The 16,163-nt window shown below is 36.8% G+C and overlaps 3 protein-coding genes across 3 annotated transcripts; all 3 read left to right on the top strand.

The window, feature by feature from the left end:
• The first annotated feature begins 1,150 nt into the window (after window positions 1–1,150).
• Window positions 1,151–1,594, top strand: LOC135072158 (uncharacterized). The gene has a single exon (XM_063966112.1). It carries the CDS (start codon window positions 1,151–1,153, stop codon window positions 1,484–1,486), a length of 336 nt encoding a protein of 111 aa, XP_063822182.1. The 3' UTR covers window positions 1,487–1,594.
• A 641-nt stretch (window positions 1,595–2,235) lies between these two features.
• Window positions 2,236–8,291, top strand: LOC135072284 (sulfotransferase 1E1-like). Its single transcript, XM_063966225.1, has 7 exons — window positions 2,236–2,587; window positions 5,111–5,245; window positions 6,169–6,268; window positions 6,738–7,060; window positions 7,332–7,426; window positions 7,753–7,933; window positions 8,094–8,291. The coding sequence occupies exons 1-7, from the start codon at window positions 2,500–2,502 to the stop codon at window positions 8,207–8,209; spliced, it is 1,038 nt and encodes a 345-aa protein (XP_063822295.1). The 5' UTR covers window positions 2,236–2,499; the 3' UTR covers window positions 8,210–8,291.
• Window positions 8,292–9,397: 1,106 nt separating this feature from the next.
• Window positions 9,398–15,908, top strand: LOC135072157 (luciferin sulfotransferase-like). The gene is made up of 8 exons (XM_063966111.1): window positions 9,398–9,479; window positions 10,146–10,283; window positions 10,433–10,532; window positions 11,485–11,816; window positions 14,597–14,882; window positions 15,080–15,099; window positions 15,176–15,406; window positions 15,793–15,908. Exons 1-8 carry the CDS (start codon window positions 9,398–9,400, stop codon window positions 15,906–15,908), a joined length of 1,305 nt encoding a protein of 434 aa, XP_063822181.1.
• The last annotated feature ends 255 nt before the right edge of the window (window positions 15,909–16,163 follow it).

Here is a 16,163-nt window from a genome sequence, read left to right as displayed (position 1 = left end):
AAATAAAATAGTATTAAACATTACTTATTTTTCTTTACAGAGAAAACCCCAGTAGCCAGATGAAACCTTGAGCAGCCAAATTGGAACTATAATCATTTTATTCTACTTATTATTAGAAACTTTATTAGGTACTTACTAGGTTTCAATTATTGAAAGTCAAAATATTGTTTAATTAAAATGATTATTAAGATAAGTAAGCTATTTTATTAAATCAATTCTCACAAGAACATTTTGTTTTAATCCCATTAGTGTCAGTTTGCCCGCAAGCATTGATGGTATATTTTGTAAGGTTTAGGGGTTTGGTTTGGGTAAGGTTAGGTGTGATTGATAAAAATAAATAATAAATTTTGATGAGTAGAATACAGTAACAACAATCATTTTATGGTAGGATCTAGGTAGGTTATTATTTATGTTTATTAAGATTTAAAACTTTCTATCTAAAAATATAAACACAATATTTCACTAAAGATTTTTCAGTGAGTACCTACCTAATAAACGTATACGAACGTGAGCGCGTTTCTAAACGAGCTGTCAAAACTGTCAAAATTATAACTCACACTCGCGATTCAACTCACAATTCCACCGAGTGATGGTAATTTACGAGCTCGCTTTCGTTTACGTATTGACGTGGTAGTAGAGTAAAAAACTCAAAAACTCACACTCACAATTTTAAGTTTCTCGCGTATGGCACCAGGTGGCGCTTATTCAATTCCATACAAATCTAAGTAAACGCAAACGCGATCGTAAAGTTAGAAAAACTCACACTAAGCACACAGAGCTCTATACAGGATGTTAGGTAGGTGGTAACGGGTATATGATATGAGCCGACATTTTAATTTTCATACAAATCGGATTTTATAAAATTTATTTTGTATGAAAATTTAAAAAAATAAAATGATGATATCAATTTTCTGACTTCACCATACCATTTATATGCCCATGTCAACATGGGCTAGTGTCGACTCATATACCCATTTAATAACATCCTGTACTTAATATTATACGGAAGTAATCCTACTATCCTACTAATATTATAAATGCGAAAGTTTGGATGTCTGGATGTTTGTTACTCTTTCACGCAAAAACTTCTGAACGGATTTTGATTAAACTTTACAGTATTATTGTTTATAACCCAGAATAACACATATTAATGACGATCTGTGACAAACTAAATTCGTTCGTGGAGCCCAGCACGCCGTACCACGTGGAGATCGGCGCGGAGAGCGGGCGCTTCGCCGACGGCGACGGGCGCGCCGTGGAGGTGGTGATCGCGGGCCGGCGGCGGCCCGGGCCCGGCCCGGCGGCCGAGGACGACGAGATGAAGCTGCTGGGCGCCACGGAGCAGTGCGGCCCGGACCGCGAGCGCGACCCGGTCACGCTGGTGTGCCGCGCGCGCGCCTCGCCCGCCCAGGACGCCGACTCCGAAGCGCAGACCGAACCGGAACAACCCGCCGCAACGCCCGAAGTCGTCCCAGCCTCATCGTAACTCCTGATCTCTACGTTTAGTTCTAGTTAATTTATTCCCATATCCATGCCATCGTAACTTATTTAAATTGTACATTATTTTAGTAAGTAAAAATACTATAACATTTCACCGAGTTTTTTCTTGTATTTAGATCTCCACCACCTAAATTAGGATTTAATTGGAAACTTTAAAGCAATATAAGAAAATTCATTCTTGTTTGATTCTTGGTAAATTTTTAAGAAATGATCGAAATTAACGCACAAGTAGGTAGTTAAATTAATTTAAAAAACTAGTTAATTACTTTCATTCTTCTAAATATACGTAGGCATGCTTTGAGTGGTTCACCACAAAGTCCAGCGGCGCAACCGCGCCGGGGTTCGAACCCGCGCTCCTCGGATTTCGATTCGACCAGTCCGACATCGACTTCGACACCATCGACCTACTGTCGCATGATAATAATATAATTATGGATCATGATAATTGGAAACAAGTATTTTCTCAATAAGTACTTATTTTAGAAAATCCTAGGAACAGTAAATTCCAAGCTTGTAATCCCAATAGTTTAGGGCTACATTCTGATATGTCAGTCAGTTTCAAATTTTATCTACATTACTGATTCTGTACTATTGTTTGGACTATAACCATTGTAAATCAGTGGTTCCCAAACTTATTTAGTCTACTGCCCTCTTTGAGAATAAATTATTTTTTAGCGCCCCCCATTTTTGTAGTCAAGAGTCGAGCTCAGTCGGTGTCTAAGAGTCCTCCTACGCAACGTCCCGATTTTTTTTCTGGGTCTCTTACCGCCCCCCTTTAAGCCTGCAGCGCCCATAAGGGGGCGTTATCGCCCACTTTGGGAAAGACTGTGCTAAATCATAGTTTGTTCATAGTTAAATTTAAAGGACCATTTATTAACATGCTGAGAGATGACTTAGATCGTAATCAAAACAGTAAGAGACTAGACGTCGTGCGGTAAACGGAGCTACGCGGAAAAGTTGTATTTTGCGTAATTTACTCGATTTCTTTTTAAATCAAAAATGTCAACGCCAGAATATCCTTATGAAATCAAAGACTTAGGACCGGAAGAAACAGCAGAAGCTTTCAAATACTTCGGTAATTGTACGAGTAAGTACCTGATTTTTTGTGTTAGCAATTTATTTTATTCAAGGACTTGACGACCGCAAAACTTTAGTTGAAATGTAACTGAGCTGTGCTCAGATAAAAGTTTTTGAATAGCCCGTGCAAGAACCGTAAATTTTTAGTTTCATCATATAAAAAATATCTATCTATATGTTATAAATAAAAATGAATTGATGTTCGTTAGTCTGATTATAACTCGAGAACGGCTGGGCTGATTGAGCTGATTTTGGTTATAAAATGTTTAAATCGTAGTCCAGGGTAGGTCTAAACGGTGAGCAAATACGCGCGCGATATTGTTTTTCTGTGACAGACAAAATTCCACGCGGGCGAAGCCACGGGCGGAAAGCTAGTTTTTAATAATTTTAAACTTCATATCAAATACTCAGGTAAATTGATTGTGTTAATTGTCAATTTTCTAGGCCAACGCAATCAAAAGATACAGCCGTTTATTCCGCAAATTTCCGCATATTTTTCGACACTCGCAAGGGAATCAAATCAAAACCTACAGCTACTTACTTCCCGTGAACTCAGAATCTAAAAATTTGGTAGGAAGCAACATCTTATAGCACAAATTAAGGAAAAATTACAAATACCGTTAATTTTTAGTTACATCATAACTATTTTATAATAAAAATATTTTTAAGAATTTTAAGCTTACCCTTTCCTCATGAACGCGTAGAGGTATTAAATTGAAATCCATATTATATTATCAAATACTCAGATCTATAACACCTTTAAGCTGTAACAAAATCAAAGTAATATAGGTTTGTACGAAACCCTCGGTGCGGGAGTCCGACTCGCACTTGGCCGGTTTTTTTCAAGGTTGTTACATGCGTGAGTGCGTATGTTACAGTGAAACAATTGGACACGGACACAATGACACAATGTGTAAATTACCTGTATCTAATAAGCGTTCGCCGCAAGGAAAGGTATTACCTTAAATAACAAAAAAAATTAAAACTACTTACTTTTTAGTGCAGGTTTTTTGGAGTCGGTTTTAATTTTTTTGTTAAAATTAATTTATTTCATGCTTTTTAGTTGATTAGTCCTTGTCATTGTCACTGAAGATGGACCTATGTTTAATGAGATCAAGACTATAGTTTTCCATTTTAAGTGTAAATAATCTTCCCTACAAAATACAGGATACCTACTTTAAATATCGGCAACTAAAAAGTATCATCTAACTCAGTCTTTCCCAAAGTGGGCGATAACGCCCCCTTGTGTGCGCTGCAGGCTTAAAGGGGGGCAGTTAGAGACCCCGGAAAAAATCGGGGCATTGTGTAGAGGCTTGGGAGGCGATTTATAATTTGATCTACTAGGAGGACTCTTAGACACCGACTGAGCACTCGACTCTTGACTACAAAAAGGGGGGCGCTAAAAAAGAATATATTCTCAAAGTGGGCAGTAGCCAAAATAAGTTTGGGAACCGCTGATCTAACTCCTAACTTATGAAGTTTGACCTTTCATCATCAGCTCACCTTAAATACCTTAAACAATACAACTGTACATAGGTACCTACCTAAAATATTTAAAAGAATTTATCCTCCAACTCCTAAGCGTTAAGGAGTTTTACCTTCCATCATCAGCTTGTCAACATTAGATGATGACTACCAGACGCATATACTCGTACTTGAATATCTTTAGAATAAATATTAAAAACGTAATACGTTCCTACAAAGTTTGAGGTTTGCCCTCGATTTCCCTTAGATCCCATCATCATATCCTGAATTGGTGACAATGGGACCACCTCAGAAGTGTACCCTATCGAACAAAAAAAAGAATTTTGAAAATCGGTCCAAAATACATACATAGAAAAAAAAACATACACATACAGCCGAACATATAACCTCCTCCTTTTTTGAAGTCGTTTAAAGATAGATTTTGAAGTGCCATATTAAGGTTGATTAATTTGTAAGGTATTTTGAAAAAAAAAAGAAGATTTTTAGCCTAAGTTTCACCAACTTATTTTAACTGTTAACTTTAACAATAACCGGTGTATGGAATTTGACAGATTTATTGACTTTTGTAAAAAGTTAATGTGAGATGGTGCAACTCAGCTAGAATGTTTTTTTTTAATTACTTAACTTAGTTGTTTTGAAATACATACATAAAGATGTTTTTGTAAGCAGTGCGTAAGTTTATGTCTTTTATCTAGTTTCTGAAATAATTATACTAAGTACTTAAAATAATTATTGTTTTTATTATTTCCAATTTTAACGTACTTATTTGGTTTGTTTTGTTGTTTCATCGTTGAAATTATGGCGTTTCATCGTGTACTGTGTGGACACAATGAAACATTTCACACTTTTTTGTAATAATTAATTAATACTTAACACATTAAATTAACATTTGAATATAAAAGGTATACGAAAGCCATTTAAATTCAAGTCTGTCTTTGTGTAAAATACTAGACCCATAATATCTTAAAACACGACGGAACTACGAACTATGAGTCTTCGACCCTATATCGGTTCATGAGATACAACCTTTTAATCGTTATTATTTCAGACATGGTAGATGGTTTAGTGCGAGTAGGCCCTAAAGGCTATTTCTTTAACAGCGGAATGAAAAAAGATGCAGCTCCTATCTATAATATGCCCATAAGATCCGACGATGTATTCGTAGTGACGTTCCCGAAGTCAGGTTTGTACAATGTTATTTTGGTAAAGTTTTATAACAGCTTGATAAGCTGGATGTCTTCATAGTTTCTATTTAAGTAAGAGTAGAATGTTGTTCATACACATAGAGTTATTAACTCTATGTTCATACATGATCATCATGACGCAGGCTGCGTTCACTTTGACTTGACCGCTGCTCGCAGAACGCATCCAGTGAGACTAGAAGAATATATTATGTACTAGCGGCCGCCCGCAACTTCGTACGCGTGGATCCCGTTTTACCCCCTTCATCTATCTTATGCGGTTTAGATTTTTTCATACAAATGTTATTTCCCGCTAACTCCCGTTCCCGTGGGAATTTTGCAATATCCTGTTACAACAGGTTAGTTACAACTAAGCTTTAAGTTTACTAAGATACCTGCATGCCAAATTTCAAGCGTCTAACTTAAGCGGTTTAGATTTTTTCATACAAATGTTTTTTCCCGCTGACTCCCGTTCCCGTGGGAATTTTGCAATATCCTGTTGTAACTAAGCTTTAAGTTGACTAAGATACCTGCATGCCAAATTTCAAGCGTCTAACTCAAGCGGTTTAGATTTTTCATACAAAAGGATTTTCCCGCTAATTCCCGTTCCCGTGGGAATTCCTAAGTATACTTTAACCTGCCCAGGAGTATGAAAAATAATTGTACCAAGTTTCGTTAAAATCCGTCGAGTAGTTTTTGTTTCTATAAGGAACATACAGACAGACAGACAGACAGACAGACAGACAGACAGACAAAAATTTTACTGATTGCATTTTTGGCATCAGTATCGATCACTAATCACCCCCTGATAGTTATTTTGAAGATATATTTCATGTACAGAATTGACCTCTCTACAGATTTATTATAAGTATAGATAATTTAGAAGCTTTTGAAAACTTTCATAATTAGTTACTTTTTATTCCAGGTACCACTTGGGTCCAGGAGCTCGTGTGGTTAATTGGAAATAATTTTGATTACGAAACAGCTGCAGCTATCCCTCTTATTAAAAGATCTCCATTTTTAGAGTAAGTAAGTTATAAAAACGTAAGATTGTAGGTAAATCTACTTCAGAAAATCATTTTAAATGTTCACAGCTCGGAAAAGCTGAAAGCTTTAATAGTTCTTCCAGACTGGGTTTTTATTTATTAAAACAGAACATCAGATGTTTTTATCATGCAGATGCTAAAAAATTTAAACTATGCACTGCACCTGCACTATGAAAGTTCCAATAACGGTGAACACCGATGAAACAAAATATGATTCGTAGTCGTAAGTAGGCCTATGAGATCATTACAAAATGTTCTTAATTTTCTGCAATCCTCCATGGAAATAATCCACTACCAAGTAATGCTGCAATGCGTTCTGTCTGTTTGGAGAAACCTGAGAGTTCCTAACAGATTTAACAGGATGTGTAATCATATAGCATTTAATGATACTATCAGCACTTAAATTACCGCCTCCTTACCTTCACCAAAAACTATTGTTTGATTTCAGGCACTCAAGTTTTTGCAACGGCGAAAATACTCTGAATGTATTATTAGAAATTTTAAAAGGCGATGAAAAAAAGATACAGTTTTTGAAAGAATTGCTAAAACCAAGTTATAAAATGGTGGAGGCGCTGCCGTCGCCGCGCTTCGTGAAGTCGCACCTGCCGCTGTCGCTGCTGCCGCCCGGCTTGCTGCGCGCGCGCGTGGTCTACGTGGCGCGCGACCCGCGCGACGTCGCGGTCTCGTACTACCACCACGCTCTACTTTTTAAAAATTATTGCTTCACTGGCGATTTCAAAAATTTCTGGGATTATTTTAGAAAGGATATGCGTACGTTTTCAGAATATATGTTTTTAATTATGCGTATTAAAACTGTATTTAAAAACTTAATTACGTAGAAGTACCTACCTACTTATAGCATATTTATGTTGTACTTCATGTGGCAGGCCTACTGGATGCAGGCAACATAAAATATGACCGATCGTTGTGGCCGTTGCGTTGGCCTCCTCAGATCATAAAAGGAAAGAGGCATTTGTCCAGCAGTGGATGTCCTTTCGCTGAAATGGGAACATAACTATTTATGTTAATTTTATAATTTTAGTTGACTGGACTCCATACTTTGAACATATAAAAGAAGCGTGGGACAAACGAGATCATCCAAACATGCTGTTCCTTTTCTACGAAGAACTATTGGAGGTAAAGTTTGGTAGATAAGGTCATGAGAAAAGTAGGTACTACTTTCATACATTTACTGAGTTAATAAATTTTACAATATGTACTTATTTAACGAAATTAGGTATAAGTATGTGGATGAGTCTTCCGTCGACTGACCCCACTTTAAAACCCTCGGTTCCAACCAGTCTATTTTTCTCATCCGGAAATTAGACCTACCATCAATCAAAATGTTATAAGAAACTAGTGGCCGCATATTTCTGTCACAGGTTTCCTTCTTGAGTTAAGAATACAAATCCCTTGCTTGAGCATATTCATGACGATTTTTCCTAACAAAATAAACTTTGCAGGACCTGGCCGGCGCGGTGCTGCGCGTCGCGCAGTTCCTCGGCGCGCCCGTGAGCGAGGAGCAGGTGGTGCGCCTCTGCGACCACCTCAGCTTCCACAACTTCAAAAACAACAAATCCGTCAACTTCGACGTCATGAGGGAAATGGGTTTAATGAGCGAAGACGGACATTTTGTTAGAAAAGGTAGACTTAAGGCAGAGTTGTACCACTTAACTTTAACCATAACTATAACGATAACCGGTGCTTTTGTATGGAGTTTGACTTGGACGTTTGTTATTGTTATAGTTTTATGAAAGAATAAGCATTAACTGATCATGTTGAGATGACTTATACTTGTTTCTAGGCAAGGCGGGCGGCTGGCGCGAGTACTTCGACGAGCAGATGGCGGCGCAGGCGCAGCAGTGGATCGACGACAACCTGCGTGGGACCGACCTACGCTTCCCGAGTGGCAAGAAATAGAGTATTATTGACATACCTACTTAAGAGAGACAATTTGATGTGTTTATTGTGTCGATTTGTAATAAAGTATGACTGAACCGAGTCTGTATTATTTTTTTATCTAAAAAATCGAAGCCGAGGCAAATACAATCAAGCTAAAAACCCTATAAATAAGCGTGTACACAGAGTTGTCCATAAAGTAATAAACCATATTATACAGTGTGTCCGGTCACCAGTGTCCGACCCGTTAGGGCGCAGTAATATGATCAATTTTACCGACAAATCCACTGGAATAAAACATTTTATCCCAACTGTTAAAAAATTACAACTATTTTAATTTTTATAGTTTCTGAGTCCGGGTGGATTCATTTATTTACCAAAATCTACCGATGTACAGGACCTATAAGTAAAAGCACAGAATAATAATAAGTACTAGGTACGTACAGAAGTTTAACTTCGCGAAGGTATTTAAAAAAATGTATGCTCAATGTCATTAACAATATGGTGTAATTTAGCCTGTCTCAAGAGTCAAGCACCATTTTGTTGACAAACGTCAGTGATCGGCACTGCGCCGAAGCTATAGGGCTGACTTCGGTAAAATGATGTGACGTGAGGTGCCAAACTGCGGAAAATGGCGGAGGAAATACATGATTTAGCATGAATTATCATGAATAATATTAATTACTTAGTTATTTACCTCTCAGTGTCTTGAGGCAACTTAAAAAAGTACATTCTGTGTTTTTATTATTATTTAGGCAGTTAAATACTGCACAGTATTTAGTACACCATTTTCTTAATTTTCTTCCATCATACACAAGAATACGCGTGCGTGAGTCAATGTTCGCTCGTATGTGAGGCCTTGTCGAATAGTATCCTGTAGGTGGGCCATCGTGCGTGTTTTGTTTTCGATGTAAACTCGCGGAGATGAACAGGCCTGGTAAAAGTGAGTTCGTTCGACAGCTAAAAAAGTAAGCAATAAGTTGACATCAAAAAGTTTCGGACGCTGGTGACCGGACACACTATATGTATAACATAATATTAAAAACTATTACCTTATACCATTAGGTAGCATTAATTACTGCACGGATAATAAACGTGATGATATGCATGCATATTACAAAGAGGACGTAACGTGTAGTTGGCTGCAGTAGTTATTAAATTGTGCATTAAAATTAAAATAAGTATTTATACTATTTAAAACTGAAAAATATGTCAACGCAAGATTATCCATATGAAATTAAAGACTTAGGACCGGAAGAAACCTCAGAAGCATTCAAATATTTCAATAAACGTAAGTAATTCTGTTCAAAAATTATTAATTTTTTTACTTCTAATTCATACATACTTAAAGTTAATTAAAAGTAAGTACCTTTATAGGTACAAGGAAAATTAATATTATAATTTATCTTTTTAAACTATTACGACCGGATTTAAAGCTTTTAAAAAGAAAGTAACTACTACTAAATATAACATTTTAAATGTAAAATGTGGTTGTGGGTTCACCCAAGTGGATTTCTTAGTGTCCTGGTAAAGTGCATTTCAATTTTAAATATTGATCTTTTTATTAAAGCTATATTCGTTTAACAGATAATATTCTATACATATACAGGGTATTAGGTAAATGGGTATATGAGACGACACTAGCCCATGTTAACATGGGCATATAAATGGTATGGTGAAGTCAGAAATTTGATATCATAATTTTATTTTTTTTAATTTTCATACAAAATAAATTTTATAAAATCCGATTTGTATAAAAAATAAAATAATTAAAATGAAGATATCAATTTTCTGACTTCAACATACCATTTATATGACCATGTTAACATGGGCTAGTGTCGGCTCATATACCCATTTACCTAACACCCTGTATACAACTAAATGTTAACTAAATTTTAAATTAAATGTCCATGTAATGTTGCGGTTCATAAACTAAGTAAGTCATGTTTTTATTCAGATCGTAGGCTGGAAGGTGCTGTGCGTGTAGGCCCTAAAGGTTATTTCTTGCAAGGTGGATTCAAAAAGGAAGCAGTTCCAATTTATAATTTGCCCCTAAAAGCTGATGATGTATTCGTACTATCCTACCCGAAGTCAGGTTTGTTTCATGTCATGTCTTCATCATGAAATAATTTTATGTCGTCTTGGTGTTGGTTTCAATGTTGCTGTACAACTCTACGAGTAAAATGACACTTTGCGTATGCATTGATTATAAAAAATCAAAATACAATTACCTTACCTCAACAGGTACAACTTGGGTCCAGGAACTTGTATGGTTAATTGGAAATAATTTGGACTACGAACAAGCTGCAGCTATCCCCCTCGTAAAACGATTCCCATTTTTGGAGTAAGTTTATTAATTAATAGTTCAGTTAATGACTAGGTACTTAGGTGTCTGCCACTTTGTTTTTAAACGTAGAGATGGTCCTAGTTCATTTTTATGACTTTTATTGAATAGGGATGTTTCCTGGGTCAAAAAGCAAGAGTTTTAATTAGTCCGTCAGTTAACTTATCAAAAAATACTCTACACGTATTTTTCACTTTTTCAAACTAATGAAAATTTAAAGAGATAAAGCGCGCCAAAGTTCATAAGAAGAGGCCCGTGACGTCAATGCGTGCATAAAAGTGCCGCACGTTGTGACGTCGTGCGGAACTTCAACGCACCATAACTATGTAATTATTTGTTAGATTGACAAATAAAAATATATGTGTCCAATATTTTTTGATATTAAACATGACGGACTAAAAAAATTTTTTTAGGAAACTAGCCTATTCTGGCATTGCATACTAACGATCGACTAAGTTACTTAGGGCTGCTTTTTCAATCATCGGATAACTTTTAACTGAAGAATAAGTTTGGCATATTGACAGTTTCAGTATGGGAAATATATCAAAATGACAAGTTTATTCTTCAGTTAAAAGTTAACTGACGATTGTAAAATCAGCCCTTACTACTCTTACATTTAAATCTCAAATTAACGAGCTGATTGAAATAGCGATTTCTTATAGTGTTCTGGCGCGCTCTACATAGGTACCTAACCTACTAACTACAATTCATTTTTATGCATAAAACAAGTACACATGGCCACACTGTTAACTATCCATTTCCGATTTTGCTCTCGCTCTAATCAAATGGTGATTCTTTGCGATAGAACGAGACGACATGACAGGCAATGAATAGTTAACACTGTGGCCGATGGTACATGTGTATGTTATGTCATATACCTACCTACTACGCATTTTATGACATTTTATTGTATGATAATAAAATAAGTAATTAAAGTTTGCATGGTTTGCAGATATTCAATATTTTTCAACAGTGAAGCAGCTGAACAAATGTTTTCCGATATTTACAAAGGCGATGAAAACAAAATTAAGATTGTCAATGAAGTCATGAGAAAACCCGGCTATAAAATCGTGGAGGGGCTGCCGTCGCCGCGCTTCGTGAAGTCGCACCTGCCGCTGTCGCTGCTGCCGCCCGGCTTGCTGCGCGCGCGCGTGGTCTACGTGGCGCGCGACCCGCGCGACGTCGCGGTCTCGTACTACCACCACCAAAGCCTAACATTTTATTTTCGATGTGGATTTACTGGAGACTTCACTCATTTCTGGGACTGCTTTAGAAAAGATATGAGTATGTTTATACCGTTGTACATGGGCACTTCTTCGAAATTGCATTCTTCGGCTGATTCATATGGACAAATTTCAAATTCAATTTTAGGTCTGTAACATAGACTCATATGAAAATAGGTACACCCAATAACATATATTTGGATGAGGGACTCGTTTTTGTAAAGTACTTTACAAGATATCGACGTTCAAATATTATGTGCCCATATGAATCAGAATTTGTTACATATTAATCATAAATAGAAATAAAAATTAAAATCTTTATGTACAATGGGCTCTATATTAAGAAAATAATCATATTATAACATAAAAAAAGATCTGTTGTTATGAAAACAATATCAGTTATCAAAATATTACGAGAAAAAAAATGCAACGAATTCCACAATAAATCGTGAAAAACATTTTTCTGAAACTTTAGTATACATCCATAATATTTTGTCATCATCATAATCATTTTAACCATAAGATCCACTACTGAACATAAGCCTACCCCAATGATTTCAATAATGACCAGTTGGTAGCGGACTGCATCCAGCGCCTTCCTGTGAGTGAACATTCTACACTGAGCTTTCCGGCACGTGGCTTCCACTCCAGAAACTTGCTATCCATTGGATGGTCATCTAGGCCATCAGTTTCAGTTCTGCATACTATGTGTTCTGCCCATTATCACTTCAGTCAGCTTGCTAAAACATCGGACTATGCCACCATGCGACTTTAGACCGTTTATGGATCTCCTCATTTCAGATTCGATTGCATAAAAAACCAAGTATAGTCCACTCCATAGTATGGTATGCAATTTTGTGGTTCGTAAGCCTATAATGGCCGTTGGGGCAGGAAAGTTCTTGAGTGGCGACCACGGGCTGGAAGACGTAGCGTGGGCAGGCCTCCTACTAGGTGGACCGACGATCTGGTAAAAGTCGCGGGAAGAGCCTGGATGCGGGCAGCGCAGGACCGTTCATTGTGTAAAACCTTGGGGGAGGCCTTTGTCCAGCAGTGGACGTCATTTGGCTGAAACGAAGCCTATAATGAGAGGCCGCTTTTCAGAACAATATGTCATCACTGATAACACACACTGGATGTAGACTTTCATCTTATGGCACTAAGGTATTTTAGATGACTCTACCCAGCTGTATCACTTATCCAAGCTATCGTTGTTAAGACGTCCACCCACAAGATGAAGAAGGTGAGATGAGCTTATAGAGGTTGTGGCAATGGCAATCAGTTAATCTCGAAATCATTGGAGGCCTATGCTCAGCAGTATTATTATGTGCTATGGACGCCATAAGTGTAGCTGAAATAATAATAAAAATTAATAATCGTTGGGCAGTTTCATACAGATGGAAAGCATTGGGGGAGGCCTATGTTCATCAATGGACGTCCTATGGCTGAAATGATGATGATGATGATGAATTTCATACAGAGCCATTTAGCCATAAAATAAGCAACAAATATGCTTGTGTTATGGTTCCTAGCTTAACGGATATACTACTTATTTACTGTTTAAACATACATTATTCATAGTATAAAAAGGATGATGATTTTTTTTATTCATAACAAAACCGCAATCACATCTGGTCTTAAGTGAGATGCAGTCTGGGATATCATTCTCAGCTAATAAACACCTTTTTGGTGCTTGATAGATCATAAACTAATTTATTTTATGATTCATATAGGGCCATGACCATATGAATCACGCACAGATGAATCAGTTTTTTACCTGAAATCGAGCAAAACTCGTCATACATACAAACTACAGTGTTGTCATTTTTCTACATGAATCTATAACCCAAAAGCATCACATGGAAGACAGATTAGATTTTTAATGCAATAATATAATTTTATAAAGTAGGCATTGTAATCAGCATGCCACCTGAACCAAGCACAGATGAATCAAGTATTTGCCTTCGTCACACCGGGTTCTAAGCCAACCAGCTCCACGTTTGCCTTCTAGCTCATCCGTTGCAAGATGGGCTTGCCTCCACACCAGAAACCAGACTGTCATGATTAAAACCTGACCAGTTATGATCAAGAACAGCTCACGCCATATGAATCAGTATTTTATGCCGGACACTGCTTATTTATTTTTTTGCGAACAAACTAACTTAATTAAAATTATGACACATTTTTTTTGTAGAAGGACAACTCATTAGCTTTCGAAATAATTTTAATTTATATTGATATATCAAAAGGAAAATGCTACATCAACCATTTTGTTCCGGAAAATGGCTAACGGACACACCATTATGAATCAGAGAATCACACTTCAAATATTTTTAATTTGTATAAAGACAGCAATTATGTCAAAAATGTAATTTGCGCCAGATAGGGCTATAGCTAAGCTATACGAAAAAAAATATTGCATGCCATTTTGTTAGTTGGTTACTGAACTATACCCAAAGACATCAAAAATTTTGCCTCCGAAGAAATACCCACATAAATATAGTCATTTTCGGACGTTTATCGTCTCGTACCGGACTACTCTATGCCACGGATCGCAGGTTCGATTCCCGCACAGTAGAAAGATTTGTGTGCATGAACATAAAATATTTGTTTGTATTGATTGTTTTCTATCTTTTAGTAAAAGCTTTGCTTAGTTTATATTACATAAAGTACTTAATATTATATCCCTGGACTGTTGTGTAGAGATGCCTTTATTAAATAAATAGATGGCGCAGTGTAATGTCCAAGGATATTTATTTAATTTAAAATACTTTTGACATTTTATTGACCCTCATAAACTAGTAATTATAATATTAATGTATCGTCATCCTTAAAAAGCTTAAAACTTAGGTATTATAATTTCAGTTGACTGGACTCCGTACTTTGAACAAGTCAAAGAGGCGTGGGACAAACGAGATCATCCAAACATGTTGTTCCTTTTCTACGAAGAAATACTTGAGGTAAGGCGGGTAATGTCAATTATTAAAAAGTCAAATGAGTTACAGACACTAACCAAAATTGGTATTATCTACATACCTACATACTACACTTACTTTATGTCACGAACTAAAAGTATAAAATACAAATTAATACAATACACCTCAGGATTTAGTTTAATCGTTACACAAAAGTACTAAAAAAATATTTTATGTTTTTATTCAGTGCGTTGCTCTTCACTGACTGACAAAACGTGTGTTAGTATTTTAAAAAATCCTATTTTACTTATTTTATTCACATTTATATATATTTAAAGCGTCTAATCTTTTAGTAGGTAGGTACAGCGTGTAATTGATTGAATGAACTTCAGATTGTTTTTGACCGATCAAGGGCCAATCAGCACTCTGTTTGTTAACTAGTTACTTAGTCACTCACAACAACTATACTCAGTTGTTATCAACCACACTTTAGATTAAGTTTTGATAGTTGAGAACCACTTGGCACCAAAGCCCGTAACTTTTTCTTCGTTCTTGCAGGACCTGGCCGGCGCGGTGCGACGCGTCGCGCATTTCCTCGGCGCGCCCGTGAGCGAGGAGCAGGTGGTACGCCTCTGCGACCACCTCAGCTTCCACAACTTCAAAAACAACAAATGCGTTAACTTCGATATATTTAAGTATTTGGGCTTAGTAAAAGAAAACGCACACTTTATAAGAAAAGGTAGAGTGACGAAAATAAGTTTGACAACTTAAAAAAATGCATGCCTTAGACTAGGCGCAGACCACCGATTTTTATTTGGCCGATAGTTGTGCACTTGTGCCTGATTTTAAATTGTATGAAGAATCGGCCAAATCGAATCGGTGTAATGTGCGCACTTCCATACTTGCCCATACTGATCAACTGCCCGACTAAACTATCGGCCGACGAAAAATCGATGGTCTGCGCCTAGGCTTAATCTAGTACCTATTCTATTCCTCGGCAACTTTATGTCAGATAGATTTATAAATATTTTTTGTTCATAAGGGTCCAGTCAGATGGATTTATTAAATATGTTTGATCGAAATACGACGATTCGATTAAAAATCGAATGGTTACAATGTTTCCAGGCAAGGCGGGCGGCTGGCGCGAGTACTTCGACGAGCAGATGGCGGCGCAGGCGCAGCAGTGGATCGACGACAACCTGCGAGGGACTGACCTGCGCTTTCCGAGTGTCAAGAAATAGAATATTTATTCTATAAATGGGTATTTTATTTTAATTCTAAAAATCATGTCAATGTAGAGATCGAAAGTCCAAAAAACCAAAGAACCCACCTAAGAATAAAACTAAAAGACCGACGAGAACCACTTTCAGTGACGGAAAAACAATGCAATTATCGGATACGAAAGAAAATAAACCGAAATTTACTGCTTTGACGATTATTTTCTCGATGAAAAAGAGTAGAAAAGAAAATCATTTCATCTGAAACTACTGTGACGT

Source organism: Ostrinia nubilalis, chromosome 5, assembly GCF_963855985.1.
Source record: "Ostrinia nubilalis chromosome 5, ilOstNubi1.1, whole genome shotgun sequence".
NCBI classification, from domain to species: Eukaryota; Metazoa; Arthropoda; class Insecta; order Lepidoptera; family Crambidae; genus Ostrinia; species Ostrinia nubilalis.
Note: the sequence above shows the minus strand (reverse complement) of the source record. Positions and strands in the feature narration are given on the sequence as shown.

Coding starts and splice junctions, on each gene's coding strand:
- LOC135072284 (XM_063966225.1), top strand. CDS start 2,500: ATGTCAACGCCAGAATATCCTTATGAAATCAAAGACTTAGGACCGGAA. Junction 7,061..7,331: donor TTATTTTAGAAAGGATATGC/GTACGTTTTCAG, acceptor TTATAATTTTAG/TTGACTGGACTCCATACTTT. Junction 7,934..8,093: donor CGGACATTTTGTTAGAAAAG/GTAGACTTAAGG, acceptor ACTTGTTTCTAG/GCAAGGCGGGCGGCTGGCGC.
- LOC135072158 (XM_063966112.1), top strand. CDS start 1,151: ATGACGATCTGTGACAAACTAAATTCGTTCGTGGAGCCCAGCACGCCG.
- LOC135072157 (XM_063966111.1), top strand. CDS start 9,398: ATGTCAACGCAAGATTATCCATATGAAATTAAAGACTTAGGACCGGAA. Junction 10,533..11,484: donor AAACGATTCCCATTTTTGGA/GTAAGTTTATTA, acceptor CATGGTTTGCAG/ATATTCAATATTTTTCAACA. Junction 11,817..14,596: donor CTGCTTTAGAAAAGATATGA/GTATGTTTATAC, acceptor AAAAAGCTTAAA/ACTTAGGTATTATAATTTCA.